The sequence below is a fragment of the Aptenodytes patagonicus genome, chromosome Z (genome assembly GCF_965638725.1).
Source record: "Aptenodytes patagonicus chromosome Z, bAptPat1.pri.cur, whole genome shotgun sequence".
NCBI lineage: Eukaryota > Metazoa > Chordata > Aves > Sphenisciformes > Spheniscidae > Aptenodytes > Aptenodytes patagonicus.
The window spans coordinates 53708558-53730524 of record NC_134982.1 but is presented as its reverse complement, the minus strand read 5'-3'; the positions used below and the strand labels follow the sequence as shown (position 1 = coordinate 53730524).

The 21967-nt window shown below is 41.2% G+C and overlaps 1 protein-coding gene across 2 annotated transcripts in view; it reads right to left on the bottom strand.

Annotated features, from left to right (window-relative positions):
- The window catches only part of FBN2 (fibrillin 2), a 185186-nt gene that overhangs the window by 85537 nt on the left and 77682 nt on the right, over positions 1-21967 (bottom strand). For both annotated transcript variants that reach the window (XM_076362414.1, XM_076362415.1), the window contains exons 12-18: positions 21241-21360; positions 20543-20668; positions 19760-19882; positions 18548-18670; positions 12455-12607; positions 11464-11517; positions 2735-2860 (exon numbers count right to left, since the gene is read on the bottom strand). In XM_076362414.1, coding sequence (XP_076218529.1) covers positions 2735-2860; positions 11464-11517; positions 12455-12607; positions 18548-18670; positions 19760-19882; positions 20543-20668; positions 21241-21360 — 825 coding nt within the window. The remainder of the gene's footprint in view (positions 1-2734; positions 2861-11463; positions 11518-12454; positions 12608-18547; positions 18671-19759; positions 19883-20542; positions 20669-21240; positions 21361-21967) is intronic.

Below are 21967 nucleotides of genomic sequence, written 5' to 3'. Positions count from 1 at the left end.
GGGATCTTTGTCAATTGTACGACTGTATCACCATAACAACTTCACAAAGGTCTATTTGCTTTGAAACCAGCATTTTAATTTTTTTTTTAAACACACAAATAACAGTATGCTAGATTACTGTTCTAATCCTGTTTTATGGGCAAAAATTGATTTTGTTGTCCATGAAGTGAACATGTGTGTTAAAATCTAAATTGTACAGTTCACGTATGGCAGACATCTCAAGAGTACACGTGTACCTCCCCTTCAGAGGTATATTGTATTAAAAAAAACCCCTGTGATTAAGACTAGGATGTCAAACACACTGAATAGGAAAAAACCATAAATTAACATCACTCCCTGAACTCCTCTTATATTAACTGCAAATAAAGCTAATAAAAAGCAATCAATCCTCCTCATTGCCCTATTGTTTTTTAAAAAGAAAAAAATGTATAATTTTAAGCTACTTTCCTTTAATGCCCATCACATGTCACAAATACTTAAGCTTATAGAAGAATACTGACAGGATAAGCCATGATAAACCCGACACTTCATGCTGCTTCAGGGTGTCTCCTATATTTTGACTGCTTGATTTCCAAAACTTAACACTGCAACTGAAATCTTAAATCAACTAGATTTTTTAGAGAGCTTAAGTTTAAAAATAAAGAAGAAAAAACAAGAATGCAATATAATTACAATCTGGAGGCTTTTGCTTTCCCAACCACATTAGATTTTGCAAGCTATGCTTATATGCAAGCTATGTTTATAAACTCCTTTATGCAGACAATTCAGGATTCAGACAATAAAGTCTGAATTTCCCCAGATGACAAATCTGAGATTTAAGTTTGGCAGCTGTAAAGAAGCTCTTCTAAACTAACCTGTCCTTAATCTAACCTCATCTGATTTTAACTAAGTAAAGGAGGATGGATTTGGAATTTGGCGTTTTCACGAGGAATAGACTTTAATTTTGAGCTTGTTGTGCAATCTTTTAACCTAAACTAGCATTGTTACGAATGTATTATTTCCTTAGAATCTCACAGAATAACTTCAGATTTGGACTGTAATCTATTGTGTAAAAACACAGAACGATATAGCTTATGCTCTAAAAACACTTAAAACTGACAAAAATACTGTCTGCATTCTGTATGATGACCGTTTTTACTTCCTGGCAGCTCATAATCTGTACCATTAATTAAAACATTTCAACCCTTTGAGTGTTCATAATTAAATTCTTTTGTGCAAAAATTCTCCTATCTAAGAATAAATGCATCCTCACAGTCAGTATGCTGTATTTTTATTTAAATAATTAAACAGACATATACCTATACTAGCACTTACATAATCCCAAGTGTAACAAGATAAATAAAATCCCTTGCCATAAAACCCATTTGGAAAAGGAATATTACATGAAGTATTTTAAAAAACCACCAACAGTTTTCTGCAGCAGTTCCTTTCCTGCCAAAAGGTCATATTTAGGGCCTTTAGAAAGAAACTAGCTGTAAAATTCCTTAAGTCAAGCAGATGAAAAGAAACACTTTTATTACTTTGTGTTTGCTTTACATCACTAGGTAGGAATGTTTGGTACTAAAATTATACCACAGTTATATAGTCCAAGTTTTCCCTACCAAAAATGGTGGGGTTTTGTTGACCACAAATACCAGTGATAGGTCAGTAAAACTTTAAGTCTAGAGAGCAGTAATTCCCCAAAATAAACACATCAGATGGTAGGATGATACTTAAGACTTTCTAATGGTTTCAGATAGATTTCCATTAGCTTTTATTACAAACAAACTTCAGTTTTCTGTTTAAAATTACAGGACTATAACAGGACTATAAGCGATATTACTGTACAATGTACCTGTGATATAATACAGGTTTTTTGGATGTAAGAATTCCCAAAAGAAAAAAAATACTGAATTTCATGTATGACCATGAATAATAAAATTAATCAGACAGAGAGTGAAACGTATAACATAGGTATCTTCTGTTGGGTATTCCTAAACACTTGCAGAAAATGTGTCGAGGTACTGCAACAACAGTCTGGTATAAACCTAAACCAAACTACAAATGACAATTAAAAGTTTCTGAAGCAAATCACTCCTGCATACTGGTGACCTGAAATTCTGAAGAATAAAAGAATAGCTGTTACACTTGAGCCCACTGTTCAGACATGATTTGTGAAATCCTAAGAGTGGGTCATTGCTTCCTTCATGAGCTGAAGCTTTCAGAAATTAGACGACTAAGCATGCAGCAATCCATTCTGCTGCACTGGTGTAACTCGGGGACATCATGATTATTGCATACCACAGAGGTTGTGTAGACAGGCCACCAGTTATCATTCATTATGATAATGACAGCCATCTGTTACATTTTATTATGCAAAATCATGACCTTCAGCTCTTGACAAATAATCATCCAGCCTTGAAAGGGACACATTTTAGGGGGTCTTGACAAATGTTATATATTAAATTATAACACAAACCGATCCATGCTTTTGAGAAAATTCATTCCTAACCTGCAATGATATCTCCTGCTTACACTTCCCAAACAGTAATACTCCCCCACCAATAAGAGAAAAATACACCAGTGAGAATATTAGCTATGCAGTGATTGAGAAAAGCAGTATCGTTAGAGATTTTTTGCATTTTCATTATAGCTTTAAGAAGCAGATGTCTTGCAACCTAAATTCTGTCAATTCAAATTAGGATCAAGATAGTGATGAATTATTCAACAATAATAAAAAAATCAAGCAACTTACCCACACAATTCCTTCCAGAAGGATCAGGCTCATAGCCACTGTTACAGTTACAACGATAGCTGCCACGTAAGTTTTCACAAATTCCATTGGAGCAAATATCAGGATCCAATGCACACTCATTAATATCTGTATTAACACAACACAGAAGATAACCAGACACTGAAAGATATGAAAAACCTGATCCTGTGACAGATGTGGACAACATCTGACTCACTGGCTGTTGGGGCTGTCATTCAAAGCAAGGGTATAGCAAGGGTGCAGCCAGAATGCTGAAAGAAGTGATTATGCCCCTCTATTTGACACTAGAGAGGCCAAACCTGGAATACTGTGTCCAGTTTTGTGCCACCTCATGAGGTTCACATGGGCCCACTCCTCAAGTTTGTCACGGTCCCTCTGGATGGTATCTCTTGCCTCTAGCGAATCAACTGCACCACTCAGCTTGCTGTCATCTGCAAACTTGCTGAGGGTGCACTCAATCCCACTATCTATGTCATTGATGAAGACATTAAACAGTATTGGTCCCAGTATGGATCCTTGAGGGACACCACTTGTTACTGATTTCCTCGACATTGAGTCGTTCACCGTAACTCTGCACATGACCATCCAGCCAATTCCTTAACTATCTAACAGTCCATCCATCAAACCCATCTATCTCCAGTTTAGTGGAGAGAGAAGAATGTTGTGCGGGACAGTATCAAAGGCCTTACAGAAGTCAAGGTACATGATATCAGTAACTCTTCGCTTGTCCACTGGTGCAGTCAATCCATTGTGGAAGGCCACTAGATTAGTCAGGCATGATTTGCCCTTGGTGAAGCCATGGTGGCTGTCTCTGATCACCTCTATCTTCCATGTTTTGACATAACTTCCGGGAGGACCTGCTCCATGATCTTATTGTGCACTGAGGTGAGGCTGACTGGTCGGTAGTTCCCAGGGTCCTCCTTTTTACCCTTTTTTAAAAATGGCTGTGATACTCCCTTTTCTGCACTCACTGGGGAATTTGCCTGACTGCCATTTTTCAAATATGATGGAGAGTGGCTTAGCAACTACATCTGCCAGTTCCCTCAGGACCCTGGGATGCATCTCATCAGGCCCCATGGACTTCTGTATGTTCAGGTTCCTCAGGGGTCTTAAACCTGATCTTCTCCTATGATGGAAGGGACTTTGTTCCCCCAGTCCCTGCCTTGATGTTCAGAGACTTGAGAGATGTGGGAAGAGTGATTCCCAGTGAAACCTCAGAAAAAAAATTTTTTGAGTACCTCAGCCTTCTCCATGTCGGTTGTCACTAGTTCTCCTGTCTTATTTATTGTGTTTGTGTGTGTCTGTGTACATTTTCTTAGAATCATAGAATCATTAAGGTTGGAAAAGACCTCTAAGGTTATCGAGTCCAACCATCAACCAAACACCACCATGCCCACTAAACCATGTCCCTAAGCGCCTCATCTACACGTCTTTTAAATACCTCCAGGGATGGGGACTCAACCACTTCCCTGGGCAGCCTGTTCCAATGTTTCACCACTCTTTCAGTAAAGAAATTTTTCCTCACGTCCAATCTAAACCGCCCCTGGCGCAACTTGAGGCCATTTCCTCTCGTCCTATTGCTAGTTACTTGGGAGAAGAAACCAACACCCACCTCGCTACAACCTCCTTTCAGGTAGTTGTAGAGAGCGATGAGGTCTCCCCTCAGCCTCCTTTTCTCCAGGCTAAACAACCCCTGTTCCCTCAGCCGCTCCCCATAAGACTTGTGCTCTAGACCCTTCACCAGATTCATTGCCCTTCTCTGGGCACGTTCCAGCACCTCAACGTCCTTCTTGTAGTGAGGGGCCCAAAACTGAACACAGTATTCGAGGTGCGGCCTCACCAGTGCATAGTACAGGCGGACGATCACTTCCCTAGTCCTGCTGCCCACACTCTTTCTGGTACAGGCCAGGATGCCATTGGCCGCCTTGGCCACCTGGGCACACTGCTGGCTCACATTCAGCCGGCTGCTGACCAACACCCCCAGGCCCTTTTCCGACAGGCAGCTTTCCAGCCACTCTTCCCCAAGCCTGTAGCGTTGCCTGGGGTTGTTGTGACCCAAGTGCAGGACCCGGTACTTAGCCATGTTGAACCTCATACAATTGGCCTTGGCCCATCGATCCAGCCTGTCCAGGTCCCTCTGTAGAACCTTCCTACCCTCGAGCAGATCAACACTCCCGCCCAACTTGGTGTCATCTGCAAACTTACCGAGGGTGCACTCGATCCCCTCATCCAGATCATTGATAAAGATACTGAACAAGACCGGCCCCAAAACTGAGCCCTGGGGAACACCGCCCGTGACCGGCCGCCAGCTGGATTTAACTCCATTCACCACAACTCTCTGGGCCCGGCCGTCCAGCCAGTTTTTGACCCAGCGCAGAGTACACCTGTCTGAGCCGTGAGCCGCCAGCTTCTCTAGGAGAATGCTATGGGAGACAGTGTCAAAGGCCTTACTGAAGTCCAGGTAGACCACATCCACAGCCTTTCCCTCATCCACTAGGCAGGTCACCTGGTCATAGAAGGAGATCAGGTTGGTTGGTCAAGCAGGACCTGCCTCTCATGAACCCGTGCTGGCTGGGCCTGATCCCCTGGTTGTCCCGCACATGCCTTGTGAGCGCCCTCTAAGAGGAACCACTCCATAATCTTCCCTGGCACCGAGGTCTGGCTGACAGGCCTGTAGTTTCCCAGATCCTCCTTTCGGCCCTTCTTGTAGATGGGCATCACATTGGCAAGCCTCCAGTCATCCGGGACCTCCCCCGTTAACCAGGACTGCTGATAAATGATGGAGAGTGGCTTGGCGAGCTCCTCTGCCAGCTCCCTCAGCACTCTCGGTTGGATCCCATCCGGCCCCATAGACTTGTGAGCGTCCAGGTGGCGTAGCAGGTCGTTGACTGCTTCCTCTTGGATTATGGGGGGTTCATCCTGCTCGCCGTCCCTGTCTTCCGGCTCAGGGGGCTGAATACCCTGAGGATAACTGGTCTGACTATTAAAGACTGAGGCAAAGAAGGCATTAAGTACCTCAGCCTTTTCCTCATCCTCGGTGACAATGTTCCCCCCTGCATCCAATAAAGGATGGAGATTCTCCTTGGCTCTCTTCTTGTCATTAATATATTTGTAAGAACATTTTTTGTTGTCTTTAACGACAGCGGTCAGATTGCATTCTAGCTGGGCTTTTGCCTTTCTCATTTCCTCTCTGCATGACCTAATGAGATCCCTGAACTGTTCTTGAGTTGCCTGCCCCTTCTTTCACATGTGGTAAACTCTCCTTTTTTTCCTGAGTCCCAGCAAGAGCTCCCCGTTCAGCCAGGCCGGTCGTCTTCCCCGCCTGTTCTTCTTACGGCGTATGGGGACAGCCTGCTCCTGCGCCTTTAAGACTTCCTTCTTGAAGAACGTCCAGCCTTCCTGGACCCTTTTGTCCTTCAGGACTGTCTCCCAAGGGACTCTCTCAACCAGCGTCCTGAACAGGCCAAAGTCCGCCCTCCAGAAGTCCATGGTTGCGGTTTTGCTGCCCCCCCTCCTTACTTCACCAAGAATGAAGAATTCTACCATTTCATGGTCACTAAGCCCAAGACAGCCTCCGACCACCACATCTCCCACCAGTCCTTCTCTGTTTGTAAACAGCAGGTCGAGCGAGGCACCTCCCCTGGTAGGCTCACTTACCAGCTGTGTCAGGAAGTTGTCTTCCACACACCCCAGGAACCTCCTAGACTGTTTCTTCTCTGCCATGTTGTATTTCCAGCAGACATCCGGGAAGTTGAAGTCCCCCACGAGAACAAGAGCTAGTGATGGAGAGACTTCTGCCAGCCGCTTGTAGAACGCTTCATCCACCTCTTCATCCTGGTTGGGTGGTCTATAACAGACTCCCAGCAGGATATCTGCCTTGTTGGCTTTCCCCCTCATCCTTACCCATAAACACTCAACCGTATCATCATCACAATCGTTGAGCTCTAGACAATCAAAACACTCCCTAACATACAGAGCCACCTCTCCTTCCTTGCCTGTCCCTTCTGAAGAGTTTATAGCCATCCATTGCAGCACTCCAATCGTGAGAGTCACCCCACCATGTTTCTGTGATGGCGACTAAGTCATAGCTATCCTGCTGCACAATCGCTTCCAGCTCCTCCTGTTTGCCACCCATGCTGCGTACATTGGTGTAGATGCACTTGAGCTGGGCTATCGATTTCACCCCCAGCATTGGCATGCCACCCCTAGGCTCATCTCTAGTGAGCCTGGTTTTATCCCCTTCCGCCTTCGAACCTAGTTTAAAGCCTGCTCAATGAGCCCCGCCAATTCATGAGCAAGAATCCTTTTCCCCCTGTGAGACAGCTGGACTCCATCTGCCGCCAGCAGGCCCGGTGCCGTGTAAACCTCCCCATGATCAAAAAAGCCAAAATTCCTCCGGTGGCACCAGCCCCTGAGCCACGTGTTGATCAGGTATGTTTTCCTGTATCCTTCCCTGCCACTGTAGGGATTGAGGAAAACACTACCTGTGCTCCTGATCCTTCAACCAGTCACCCCAGTGCCCTGAAGTCCCTTTTGATTGCTTCTGGACTTCTCTGCAACCTCATCACTGCCAGCCTGTATAACCAACAGCAGGTAGTAATCAGAAGGCCATACCAGACCAGGGAGTTTCCTAGTAATGTCTCTGACCCGGGCCCCAGGGAGGCAGCAGACTTCCCTGTGGATGGGTCTGGTCAGCATATTGGGCCCTCTGTTCCCCTCAGATGGGAATCGCCTACGACAGTTACCCTCCTTTTTTTCTTAGCAGAGGCAGTCATAATGCATGGGGCTGACTGCCTCACCCTAGGCAACCCCCTGGATGGACCTTCGTCTACATCCTCATTGGCCTGGCCCTCAAGTTCCAGGGCCCTGTATCTGTTGTGTAAGGGCAACTGGGAAGGTGAGGGAGGCTGGGCGGGGGTTTGCCTGGCACCCCGAGCAGGGACCTGTTTCCATTGCCTCCCATCACTTAGGTCCCCTCCTTCTGCCTGGTGGCAAGGGGGCAGGGGATCCTCTGCTTCTTGAGGAGCCTCCATCTGCTGCCTTTGCCTCAGGGATGGTAGGGTGCGGCTCCACCAATCTATCTCCCTCTCACACTCCCGGATACTCCTTAACCTTTCCACTTCCTCCTTCAGCTCTGCCACCAGGCTGAGCAGATCATCCACCTGGTCACACCGCACACAGGTGGTGTCTCTGCTGCCCTCTGGTACAAGTGACAGGCTCAGGCACTCCCTGCAGCTGGAGACCTGGACAGCTGTATGCTTGCGTGAGGGCTCCGTCTGGTTCGCCACATTCCTTCTGGCGATGGCTTTCAGCCGAGTGGAAACCATAGCTAGGTCCTCTTCTGGGAGGGTGATGACTACTAGTTGAGTTGGCCTCTAGAGCCAGGAGGGGGACTGCACCCTGCCCTCTCACCTTCCCTGCACACCCTGCCCGCGCGAGCTGTCGTGCAAACTGCCACGCCATGCCCTTCTGACGCACCACGTCCTGTTTGCCCACCCTGTTCACCGTGCTCCGGTTCTTGTAATCTTCCTTTTCTGACCGATGTACCTGTAGAAGCCTGCCGTATTCTTCGCATTCCTTGCCAAACTCAGCTTCAACTGTGCTCTAGCTTTCCTGATCCCATGCCTACACACCTGGTCAGCATCCCTGTACTCTTCCCAGGATACATATCCCTGGTTCCACTGCCTATGCATTTCCTTCTTACACTTTAGTTTGACCAGGAGGTCTTTATTCAGCCATGCTGGTCTCCTGCCTTCCTTGCCTGATTTCTTACACATGGGAATTGAGAGGTCTTGCGACCTAAGGAAAATGTTCTGCTCCTTTATCCCTGAGGGCAGTTTCCCAGAGGGTCCCATCCACTAATTTCTCAAACAACTGAAAGTTCACTCTCCTAAAATTCATGGTCCTGGCTTTACTCTTCACCTGGCCCATCTCCCTCAAGATCATGAGTTCCACCAGTGCATGATCACTGCAGCCCAGGCTGCCATCAGTCTTGACCTCACTAATTAGTTCATCTCTGTTGGTAAGCAACAGGTCCAGTAGCGCTTCTCCTCTGGTTAGGCTATCACCTGGATTAAGAAATTATCCTAAGTGCGCTCCAAGAGTCTCCTGGACTACATACAGCTTGCTGTGCTGCTTCTGCAGCAGATGTCAGTGTGATTGAAGTCCCCTAGCAGGATCAGTGCCTGATGTATGAGAAGAGGCTGAGGGAACTGGACTTGTTTAGCCAGCAAGAGGGAAGATGAGAGGGACATCTAATAGCAGTTCTCTGATCTTAACAGATGGTTACAGAGAAGATGGAGCAAGACTCTTTGAGGTACACAATGACGGGGCAAGAGACAATAGTTACAAGTTACAACAGGGGAAATTTTAACTGAACACCAGGAAAACAATTCTTCCCCATCAGAGTGGTTAAGCTCTAGAGCAAGCTGCCCAGAGAGCCTATGGGAACTCCATCCTTGGAGATTTTCCAAACTCCACTGGGCAAGCCCTTGAGAAACCTGATTCAACTTTGAAGTTACCCTGCTCTGAGCAGAAGGTTAGGTTGAATGACTACCAGATACCCCTTCTAACCTAAATCAGTAGGGAACTATGTATTTGTAAGAATACCTTGATGCAAAATATCTAGCCTGTGCACTCAGTGCCTGTGGTTTAAGGATCTAGGTAAGAAGTTATAAATTATTAGGTGACACAAAGACTTTTCCTAATACAGGACTAACGCATAAGTCAATACCACAGCATACTCAGTCTTATAGAAATTATAGCACTTGTTGGAAATTTACAATTTTTCTCAGATCAACAGAATAGGATGATGAATGAGATATATTCCCTGAATTTACAGTCTCATATAGAATTTCTGCTGTAGTTGGAAAATTCCAAAACATTCCTATGAACTATAAGAACAGGAACAGGCTAGTTTTAATATTTTTTGCCTCTGAGGAAAAGAGGGGTTTTCAATATTAAGTTATTTCTTCCCATATGGTAAGCCCATTGCTCTGAACAGTTCCCCTTCCAAACCCTGGAAAGAACAGTAGGGGTGCTGGCCTAGTTGTGACTTCATACAAAGCTTGTTTTACACTTGTACTGCTCAACTTCTTTTAAAGGACATTTCTTCTTTAATCGTAGTGCAGTTTAGATCATGATTTACATATACTCAGATATGCATTTGGAAAAATCATGCTCTCCCTGGATTAAACGCAAAGCTATAAGACATCTGAAAATTTCTTAAGAAAGTGTGAGTTAGCTTAATATTTCAGCTTTATGTTTTCTTTTGAGTAAAAAGTTTTCTGTAGTTTACTAAAGTTGTTTGTATCTTGGGGACAAGCCACACAATTTCATGACTTTATCTCTCCTTATCAAATTAATGATTTCAGAAGGTCCAGCCCTTCCTGTTACTTTTTATATTGAACCAGACCGCAAAATCTCTGTCCTCACCTATGTCCAGACTTCTCTCACATGAAGACATGAAGGTTTTGCACCTAGGAGTAGGGATGTGGTGATGGACTGCAGTCTAATTAACAAGCTATGTATCAACTAAAAGTGAAATAAAATCTCTATGACAAGAGCTTCACTGATAAAGTGTATTCCCACTCACTCTTGATAATGAGAATGCATGAGGAACACAACAGAATTTTTATTAGGGATTGAATGTGGGATCAGTATTCCTCTCCTTTAGGAAATGGAATTGGCAAACAAAGTCCCTTGGTATAAGCAGTGGATTATACAAACTCTATGGATTTCAAATTACTTGTAAGTTTGGCAACATGTTAAGCAATGAGCTCATAGAGAACAAAAAACTATACATACACTTACAGTACTGAACAGAATTTCTTTTATTATAGTACTATTTTTAAAAGCTATGTAGGGTGTTTCTGAGTATAATGATCAGTGGGTCTCATTCTGTTCCTGCTGAACTGAATAGGAGCTTTAATGCTGACAAGGATAAAAGCTACATAAATTAAATGCCTGGAAATATTAACTGTACAGTATCTGCTTTAATTTGGCTGCAACTTTATTAACTCATCAGGGAACTATCTAGCAATAAATCATAATACTGTGTTCCACCATTCCTTCTTGAACCCACTCTACCTATCTGGCAGCTGCAGCATGCATCACCCCTGCTTCAGGCCTGGCTCAGCTATTATCTTTAAAATCCCTCTCTCTGTGGTGCTAGAAAAAGGAGCTGGAGCTTTACAGTTCCCAGTATGAAATGCAAGTGCTCACTTTCAGGACTTTTTTTAGGAGGATCCTTTTTTAGTAAGCTCCCTTCCAACTCTAACTCACCAGAGAAACGATCCCTCCATGGAAACAGTCCATGTAGTGAACACTGGATCTGGAGTGAAAAACTGCTCTATTACTATCCCAGCTGACTGAAAATCAACTGCAAATTCAAGTGGCTCCTGTCATTCCCCAAATGAAGGAGAACTGTCTTATGCCTATTCTAAAAAAAAATAAATTATAGGTAAGACCTTTAAAATGGATGACCTTTTTTTTTCTTGTCAGGGTCAGGCAAAATCCAATGTTGTAGAGAATTAATTCTGGCCTTTCCTTTAGACGATATTTAATTATTGTACTTTGATAATGAAAATACTAAAATCAACATATTAATCTTGAGGCAAAAACCTCCACCCTAATATGTTAAAGAAAAATATAATTCCGAGTATTTTTTTTTAATGTTGAATCATATATATTAAAGAAAATGTGCAACATACCTCGTCCATCCACAGTAATACCTATTCCACTGCTACACAGGCCATGGAATTCAGCTACTCAATTGAAGCAAGAGGTGTTGGGGAAGAAAGAAAATGTTATTTCCTGTGTTTCACCTTCTTTAATCCTAAACCAAATCCACCTGATCTTTTTTCCAAAATAATTTTTCTACAAAGTAACTAACAAAATGCCAATGTTCACATGAAATAACTATTTATAGATAATATTGCTAATGCTATATATAGATAATATAGCTAATAATGCTACAACAAGTAGCATTCCACCCTGAACTTTCACATACATACAAAACCAAAATTTGATAACAAGAATTAAACACTCAAGTGATTTCATTATAGTCTTGACAGTACTGTCTCCTTAAGTTACTGCTTTCAACCATAATGCCAGTTTTACTTCATTTCTTCTAAATAGTTTTCTGCTATCTCAGAAAATGACATTGAATGGAAATACGGTCCAAGATAAATCATCTCAGTCCTATATTCAGGAGATGTTTTTTTAATCAATCCCCAGGTTTATTTGGAGAACTGATTCTTATAAAATGAAATACAGATTTCTAAAATTAATATGGGCTGCTCTTTTAAACTGGATTGATTTGACTAGGAAATTTACAGATTCATCAGAGAACTCTGCTTATCATCTTTAAAGTATTATTACTTATAGCCAACACTTAATTCAGGGACCCAACTTCATCCATAGCATACTCATGTCCTTTGTCTTGAATTTTGTCACAGTCTGGCTAGCTCTGGAACTAGGTTCACCTCAAACGTTACAATGCATAAACCCACAAATACTGAACATAAAATACCAGAGAGTTTTTCTTTAAAGGAGAAACCATTTCCAGAATCAGTGTACAATTCCATTAAGTACCCTATTCATTTCTCTTTAAGGCATGAAATAAATGAACAACCTGATCTGAATAAAATTTTTTAAAGTCTGCATGTTCACTGTAGTATTCAAAGAAACACAAAATTTTACCTGAGTTTTTGGCAGGGCAGGGGTGGCATGGCTCTCCAAAACCATAGTCAGGATTGGCACAGCAACATTCAGACTTTGTCACAGCACCAGGGAAAGGACGGACACACGCTCCTTTTTTGATGCCTCCATAGCATGTGCTACGCATATGAGTATCTAAGAAAGGGCAAGCAAAGAAATAATTGATTTCCTTAGGCTGAGAGTGAAATGTATGCATACTATCTCAATGAGAGTTTAAAAAAAAAAATTTTTGTTCAACAAAATGGTTACATTGGCTACATCTGCATTGTTCTGCTACAATAATCCTGATGGCATCAAGGCCAATTCTCAAAATGATTAGCCCCCAGAGCTCCCTCCAGAGCACTTTAAAACCACCTAAACTAGCATATTGTGGGCGAATCTAAAAGCATTCCATAGGACCCAGCAAAGATGACCCACACACCAGAGCAGCTTTGTAAATCCATCAACACATATCTCAATAAGAAACACAGAATGGCTTGAATCAGCATATGGTGACTGATTTTTCCCTTTGAGAAGTACTACAACCATAACCTGGACACACAGATCTCTTATTTGCTTCCAAAATGGTTCCTCACATAGGGTAACTCACCAGCAGCCCAGGGCTGGTAATATGGGAGACTACCTATTTCCAAAAGGAGGAGCATAGCCTGCTACTGTATTTACAAATTCTGAACAGAAATGCAATTTCAGCAGACTGTTCAGACCAGCATTTACGTGACATGGCTATCTTAATAGGCTTATACGTAAACTGGCACCAGTGCTGGATTAGGGTTAGGATATCAAAGAGGTCCCAATACCTAGCTAGCAACAGCGATTTAGCAATTCTTATACATGACTAGGTAGTGGGGAAAGCAGCACTACTGCCTTGAGTATAAGAAACTTCTGGAGATTTGTGATTGAAAAGCCACTATAGAAATTACAGTGCCATCCCTAGATAGAGGGTTGGAAATGATGGCCAGGACAATCCACCACTTATTACACAAAGAAAACACATAATAACTGGAAGGTCTCCAACCTCGAAGATCATGCCATAAAAGACAGCAGAAAAATTATACAGGACAGCCACACAGCTGTAAGACTCACCATGTGCATACTGCCAATCTTGCAGCTGATTTAGTCATATAAATCAATTTGACTGACTTGACCAGTAAGATGCATCTTCCAAGGCAGGCCTTCAGCCCTACCTTTGCAGGTTTACCCATCTGCTATACTTACCCAAGAACTATGAGAATGTCTCTTAGACTGCTTTTTACGTATTTTGTTTTGACTTTTGTTGTTTTGGTTTTTTGGTCATTCCAGGGTTAGATGCCTTTTGCATATTTGCTTATAGGATAATACTGGAGATCTTCTAACAAGCATGTGAGTGGACAGTCCACCTAAATGTGTGGTTGAGAACTGCAGGATACAGATGGAGTAAACAGCCTTTAGTTTTGACTCCTATACTTCTACAGACACTTGTTGGAGCTACAGAAATACTCTTTGTTTCAGGCATCTTTATGGACCAGGCCACAACGTGGCTTTAATTTATGCTCCTTGTCAGTCTCCCAGTAAAACTACCATACATTGTTGCCTGGACATGAGCCTGGGTGCACTCAGAAACTGAGTAGGGTCTGAGGGAATCCAGACAGTTACCTACTTAAAAGATAACCCCGAAACAACAAAGAAAAGTTGCATGAAAAATCTTACAGTGGATGTTGAATATCCTGTGCCAATCCAAGTAAGAACAGGCAATTCCTTCTGTGTTCTGCCTGCTCTTTTGTGGTAAGCTGGCTCAATACAAACAGGATTGCCTGTACATAAATGTTTTCTCTTGCTTTTGGTATCCCATGGAACAGATGGTTCTGGAGCACAGTTAAATGTGGCCCAGATTTCAGGGCTTATTCCTTGCCAAGAGTCTAGGTGAAGCCAATACAATTTACTTGCACCTGACAGCAGAAGAAGACTATTATGCTTGACAACAATCAAGAATTTTTGCACAAGAAATGTCTGTTCATGTACTCTGTAAAATAAGTAGTTGCATCACATCCTTTCCCTCCACCTCTAACAAATCCAGATGCCACTCTGCCATGCTCTGCCATGAATAAAGGGGCTTCAATCATTGCCCTGTCACAGAAGGGAAGGCTTCCCCTTAGTTATGTGTCTGGGAGAGAATGGAGAAGCAATTTGAGGGAAGGAAATGGCACCAAGGGAAACTGCAGGGGGAGAAAAGATTGGAAAGTGTGAAAGAAATACTGTAGGAAGGTCTTCAAAGATGTGAAGTGTGGGAAGCAGCTGGAGGAAGCTACAGATGTACTGAGCAACTGCGCTGCATAAGAAGAGAGCAAATGCTTTTCCACATAAACCAATGTTTTTATAGAAGCAGCACAGGGAATTTGGGGAGGATTGCCTAATGAGTTACAGGAAAACAGTCTTATATACACAGTCAGTGATTCACAAAGCATGTGCAGGATGAAGAACCAAGCTGGCTCCTCCAGAACCAGAACAGCAATCATATGACAGGAAGAATGTCCTCCCTGGGCTGTGCTTCCCATGCAGACAGCAAGAATGAGAAAGACAGGCGCTGCTTTGTCCATGGCTTAGTTGCTGTAGGCACCTCACCAAGCTGAGGTTCCCCATGTCACAACAGTTCTAAGCATGCACCTTACTGATGAACCTGCGCTGCTCTCCATGTATAGTTTGATCAGCCTTTGGCTACTAATTTCAGAACACTAGAGAACTTGTTTTATGCCCTGGATCAGAGTTTAGCATTGGTGCTGCTGTAACCATGTACCTGTTTATGGGAAACTCCACTGTTTCCCAGAGAATAGCATTTCTAGACTCTTAAATTTTGTGGTGTAGCACTTCAGCATCTGCAAACGTTATCACCACCATACTTGTGGTCAAGGTCAGGTGGACCAGTGGTTGACCTATTCTCAGTGAAAGTCACTGCACCCATCCAGGTGCCTTAAAAGGTCAAACCATGCAGTGCTCATGACAGGCACTTTGAGGTATGGTTCTGCAAAATAACCAGGGTAAAATAAAACTTAGCGGTTTTGTCCTGGATGGCTATAGCTTTGGGCAGAGATGTGAACTGCAGACTGAATTATAATTAAAAGTGTCTCAGTAGAGAACAAACAACATTGCTCAAAGCTATAGCCATAGCTCAGTACAAGTTCTGAGGTGATACACAAACACACACACACACAGAGCCAGCTGAGATATCTGAGCATGGAGCTGCAGTTAGAAGTATAGCCAAACCTGAAATGCCTGCAAATACTAGTTTGGCTCTGAGCATTTATCTAACTGTTCCTTTTCCAAGCATTTGTTCCCCCTTGCTGTATTTTTCTCTCCAAACTTGTATAACATTTTGTGATTGACTCTGCCATACTTAATAATACTAAATAAAAAAGCAATTTATTCTATGAATAGCCCCCCCAGAATCAATGGCACTATTCAGATGTAAAATACAGCTCAAAGTAAGAGTGAGAGAATTGGACTGTAGGCTCTTTGATTTTATATTTTTGCTAATTGCCTAGCACATTTGTGGGAATACTGTTAAAAGGAAGCCCCATGTAACTTATTAACTTTCAGACTACAAATACTCTTCTAGCAGCCAGAATGTCTGAAAAGTATTATTTAGCTCATGTAATATATGGCACAGAATAGCCAGACAGAGAATTCCTGTAGTTAACACAGCATGTGTATTTATACACACACACACAAAAAAAATTCTGAACAGCAGATTGGCTTGGAAATTCTATTCTAATGGTCATGTATGAGCATATCTTTGTTATGCAATATTTGAAATTTCCTATGTTACTTTATGCCTGGAATAATTACATAACCTTTTTAAAATTAATTTTCCAAATAAATCATGACTCTGCCTTACGATTTTTGTCATATTAAGGATATTTCCTGTTGAAAATTTAAGCATTTATCATCAAACTTAAAGCTATGTGACGTGGAGCTTAACATTTTCAAATAAAAAAACAGTGTTCACAGCTGATGGCCAACTTGTGAAGCCTTTAGCTGCTAGAACTGTGGTAGCATTAGGTAAATGAAAGCACAGAAAATTGAGCACTGCATTGATTCTTTGCAGCTGTATCACTGACAGGGGTAAAGATGAGGCCAACTTGGACCACAAAAAAGGTACTGAACAGCTTGTACTCAAATCTGGTTTTGCTGCTGTGCCCCTAAGCAGTGAAATTCCTATATTAAAATCAGTATACCAAGCCTCTTCTCATTGTTTTAGCTTTTCATTGCTTTTCTCCAAACGTTTAGTAAATCAGAAGAAAACAACCTGGCTACTACGTAGGAGAGAACAAACATTGCTTTTGTTGGCTCAATCTTTAGTACAGTTTTGCTTACCAAAAAATCTCATTTATTTAAAACAACAAATACTTGGGTTCCAACTGAGAGACTGAGAAGGTGTTTTGGCTTTTTATTAGCCTGTTTTTAAGCCATTCTGAGATTTTATCGTGCATTTTTTAAACTGAAGTGGTAACAGAAAGGGCCAGCTTGTGCAGGCACTTGATAGGAATGCTTGCACTAGATTTTATTTTAAAGAATGACGAACTTCTGCACAATTTAAAATTTTATTTCAAATGAATTGATAACAGCAACACAAGGATGTAGCATCTCACATCCCTTTGGTGCAAGATAACTTCCAAACATACTGATGAAGTCTGTCTTTCCTTTATCTGGACACATGCAGATAAGACATAGGCAGATAAGACATATATGCATCCATCAGCAAGAACAGTCATAGCACTGATTAATATATAAGACTATTGCAGAGCTAAGCCAATGGTTTCCTCTCTGCCTTTACTGCTTCATGAACCTGTCAAACATCATGACATAACCAGCTGGCCTGATCTAATACCAGCTCCAATGGCAGTCCAGTAACCAGCAGCATCTAGCACACATGGCCACATACCAAAATTGAAGCTAATGTGTTGTGATGCTGCCAGAGGTGTGCTTTTCACTCAAGGAGGCCCCATTCCAGGCACATTTGCCTGCTGAAGCTTAATGCCATGCCTATCCACTAACTGAGCCTTGGGGCACCGATATGCCTGATGACAGATACGTTCATGAGCTAGGAGAGAAGAAACAGGGGAAACAGAACTGATGTTCTGATATGCAGAAGAAGGGAAAGATTGTATCTCCTGTGGATTAAACTGGTTTAGGGAACTTTCAGTATCGCAGTCCCTAGTGCATGTAGTCCCATCAATCTCAGAAATTTTTGTAAAATGAATATTTTGCAAAATATTCTCCACCAGCAATCAGTAGAAAACAAAGACTGAATACCTTTTGCCCTCTACCCTTTTTTATTCTTCATCACCCTGAAAATGCTCCATTTTTCTCTGGTGAGCTCTCTAAAGCTATGCTAGAGCTCCTGGTGGAGTTGGGTGAAGAATCTCTTAACTGTCAACCAGTAACATTTGAGGGGATAAGAGGCTGAAGTTCAGATTATATGACAAAAGATTACTCATCAGCCGACTACAAAAGGTATGCCTCAAAAACAAAAAGAGATGCCAGGAAGAATAAATACTGTAAGTTTAATTTACAGGAGTAACAGGTAAACAAGAGGTGGTGCCACTCCAATTCCACAGAGGAATTTAAGCGTCTTGTCTTTTAACACTAGGTTTATGGGATAACATAATGCAAGATTTCCTAGTAATTCTTAATAATGATATTTGAGTTCACAGAAACAAGTCTATCTAGTTTTCACTATTTCTCCTGCTAGAGCTTTTTCTTTTTTAACACTATGGTACAGGGAGAATAAAATGTTTTCAGATTAGAGAAAGAAATTAAAAGCGGAGTGCGAAAATATCAGTGTCGCAACCAAGATATGTACCTATTTTAGTGATTTGGAGTGGATGATGCACAACTGAATATAAATGTGACTATACATACATATATATAGATACATGCACATACATGAACACAAACACATAGCAGAACAAAAGACAAATACTCCAGATTTATCCTAGAGCAGATCCTCTGTGGTTTGATGTCAACAGTTAATGCATTTCTTTAATCTGACAACCTGATAATTCCACTTGCTTTTCAATGAAAAAGAAAAATCTCACTTACCTACACACACCCGACCATCAACTCCAACAGCCAAGCCAGGTGGACACTCACACCGAAAGGATCCTTCAGTATTTATGCAATGACCATTCATGCAAATTCCTGATGTCTGACATTCATCAATATCTATCAGGAGGCAACACAATTCAACAATCTATTCACTGTTTTTAAGCAAGATTACAATTAATATTTTTAGAACGTTACCAAATGACTTTATGATAGCAGATGAATCGTCAACATATCCTTGTTTTGTTTCTACAAAAAATCTCATCTTGGAATTACACTAAATAATCAAAATTCCAGCTGCACATTAAAAAAAAATATGAAAAAAAAACCCCCAGAAAAACTGTAGGATTAAAGGCACTTCAGATTATACATTCAGCAAAATGAATGATAAATTTTGCCCTTTGTCCAACCCATGACACTGTAACTTTGCTTTAAAGTGTGGTTAAGGAAGCACTAATCACAGAATATCCACATGATGGTAAATTTTAATTTCAAAGAACTTTTCAGTGGTCATCAATTTCTATCTAAGGCAACAGCCCAGCTGCATATACATTAAGAAAACCACAATTAATAGAAATGGTTTAATTTCAAATCAGAAAACTAACAATTTAGATGATTTTGCACTTACTAGAAATGACTCCAGCCCAAACCTACTTCTACTGGCAGCAACAGGTATCTTCCATTAGTTTACTTACAACTGAAGCTAAATCAGACTCTATTCTTAAAATGTTTGTAAGTTTTCAACGACCTCTCTTTAAAAAGTTTGTAATGTTATGTGCAAATACGATGTCTTAAGTGTTATGCACTCTAAATTGCCAGAATAATGATGTGGAAAACATACTTGTGTGTGTTCATCAATGTAAAATCTTTTAAACCTTTAAAACTACCCATATTGCTGCTCACTTTACCACTTCATGAAGGGCCTGCATATTTTGCTGCATTTACAATGCTCCAAGACTTTTCAAAAGCTAATTTATCATCTGTTGTAGCTTTCACAATACTATTAAATAATTCAGTTATTTCTTTCTGTAAGTTAAAGACCTATTTCTATTCTAGGCAGCTTAAGAAATCTACTGCAATGAGTTAGTAAGGTATTAGTATGTTATTAAATCCATGTGATGAGATTGCCATTCTTGCATGAATGAATGGACCGGAAAAGCTGTTTTCAATCAAGATTGTCTTAATGCGTTACCCCTCAGTTCTACATACCAGTACAGTAACGCCCATTTGGAGCCAGAACAAATCCTGGTTTGCAGATGCATTTAAAACTCCCATCTTCATTTATGCACATCCCATTTAAACACATGTTTGTCGTGGTACACTCATCGTGGTCTGTAAAACATTGCAAAGAAAACTGCTTATAGTTCCTCACCTTCCAGAAGATGACACAGTAAAAATAAACGATCAGGACTGATGCGACATATTCCTTCACTTGAAGATTAAATTCTACTCATAACTCTGATGAAGTACCTGAAGACTTTTCACTCTATAGACAAAACAGCATATTTTTTTCCCTTTGTGATCAGTTACTTTATGTGTTTCAGCAGACTGTGTATGGAAGAACAGGCTGCATCTTTCTTTCTTACATGAAAGGATAAAAAGCTTCAATCACCTGACAGAATTAAGAGCTTGTTGTTTATCTAGGAAGGTTTTTTTTGACACAGTATAGTCAAAATTAAACACAGTTGTTTCTTCAGCAGTGCTGATACATGGAGCGCTTGCTAGGAAGCTTTAGGGAAAAATGTTATTCCTGGAACTGAGTTACCTGGGACTCTCGAAGAGAGATGTAGCTTCGAAAACAAAAAATACCTCAAGTTTTCTTTGAAATCATGCAGTTCCATACAATAACTATTTGAATGCATGGGCTATAAGTTCACCTCAGGTCATACACGAGTTCAAAAAAGGTCATCCTTTATGATCCTTAATTGTTGTATGACGTACAACTTCTAGACAACAACTAATGCCTGCCCCATTATTTAGAAGAGTTCTTACCCACACAATTTTTTCCATCTGTAGTCAGTTCAAACCCAGCATTGCAAATACACTGGAAACTTCCATCAGTGTTTACACACCGGCCATTTTTACAAAGAACACCATTCTGGATGCACTCATCTATATCTAAGGTAAAAAAAAAAAAAATCACACAAACAGAGAATTACTGTAAGATAAAAACGTATATAGAGACAATCACTGCTTTGAAAAATACTGGCATGTTATTTAAATATTACTTAGAAAAAATTTTCCAGAGACAGTTAAGAATTTATTCTCACTGCACCAGAGACAGGAAAAATATTATTTTACAAACTTGTACAATAAATGCTACAATGCTACATTTTGTGATGCTCAGCAATTACTTTATGAATACTTTTAAAAACCTACTCACACATTCATCTCTGTACATACATAAATATACACCTGTCGTACTAATAGTCTATTTCCTGATTTTTTGTAGAACTCCTGGCTAGGGAATTCCCTGGCCAAGTGACAGATATTCCAGAATAATGGATAAATGTTAAAAGACAACAACAGAACAAATGGAATGGTAGCCCAGAACTAGAGCTTCAATTAATATACCAACTGTTGAGATTTACTGAAATCGCATTGCTAACTATTTTTTGAACTCCAATGGAATCTGACATAAGGGGTCAGAACATCTGCCACGTCAGTAGATGTGAAGCAAATTTTCTTACCGATGCAAGCTTGCTTGGTAGGAGTTCTCTGGAAACCTGCATGGCACTTGCAGTAATAGGAACCAGGTGTGTTGACACAGTCTCCATTAGAGCATGGGTTTGATGTGCATTCATCAACATCTGTTGGCAGCACAGAGGAGCATTAGTGACTTCACAACGTATACAACATTTTTTTCAAGTCCAGAAGTATCTTAAGTGAAAAAGATGGTAACTAACAGTCAAATGCTAAATACTAAAACTTGTTCTTGGTGCAAAATCATTACTTTCCTAAGAACACAGAGCTGTTCTTAGTCCATCTAGGCAGACATTTTTAAGAAGTGAAATGCTACTACATCATTTATATGCATCTTGAAAGACAAAAGAAAAAATATGTGTGAGGATTTTGAGACATGGGACCTGACAGTTGCCTAGTGAAAGCGAATAACGCTTTATTCAACATAGTTTCATTTAACTGAATGACCATTCATTCTTCTTTGGAATAAAACCAATACAAATCAAAATTGGCATTTTAAGATCAGAGCAAATCATGGCATCCAAAAACCCCCCATTATATTACAGGTTTATTGTAGAAATGTGAGGAGGGGCCACACACCAGCAGGAGGGATTCTTAATGAGACCACAGTCTGTGCACCACATCTCAATTATTTATGCCCCATTGCATCCTCAACCCCAGTCTTTGCATTTGAGTAACACCAGACTTAAATCTAGCCCTTCTCTATAATGTACC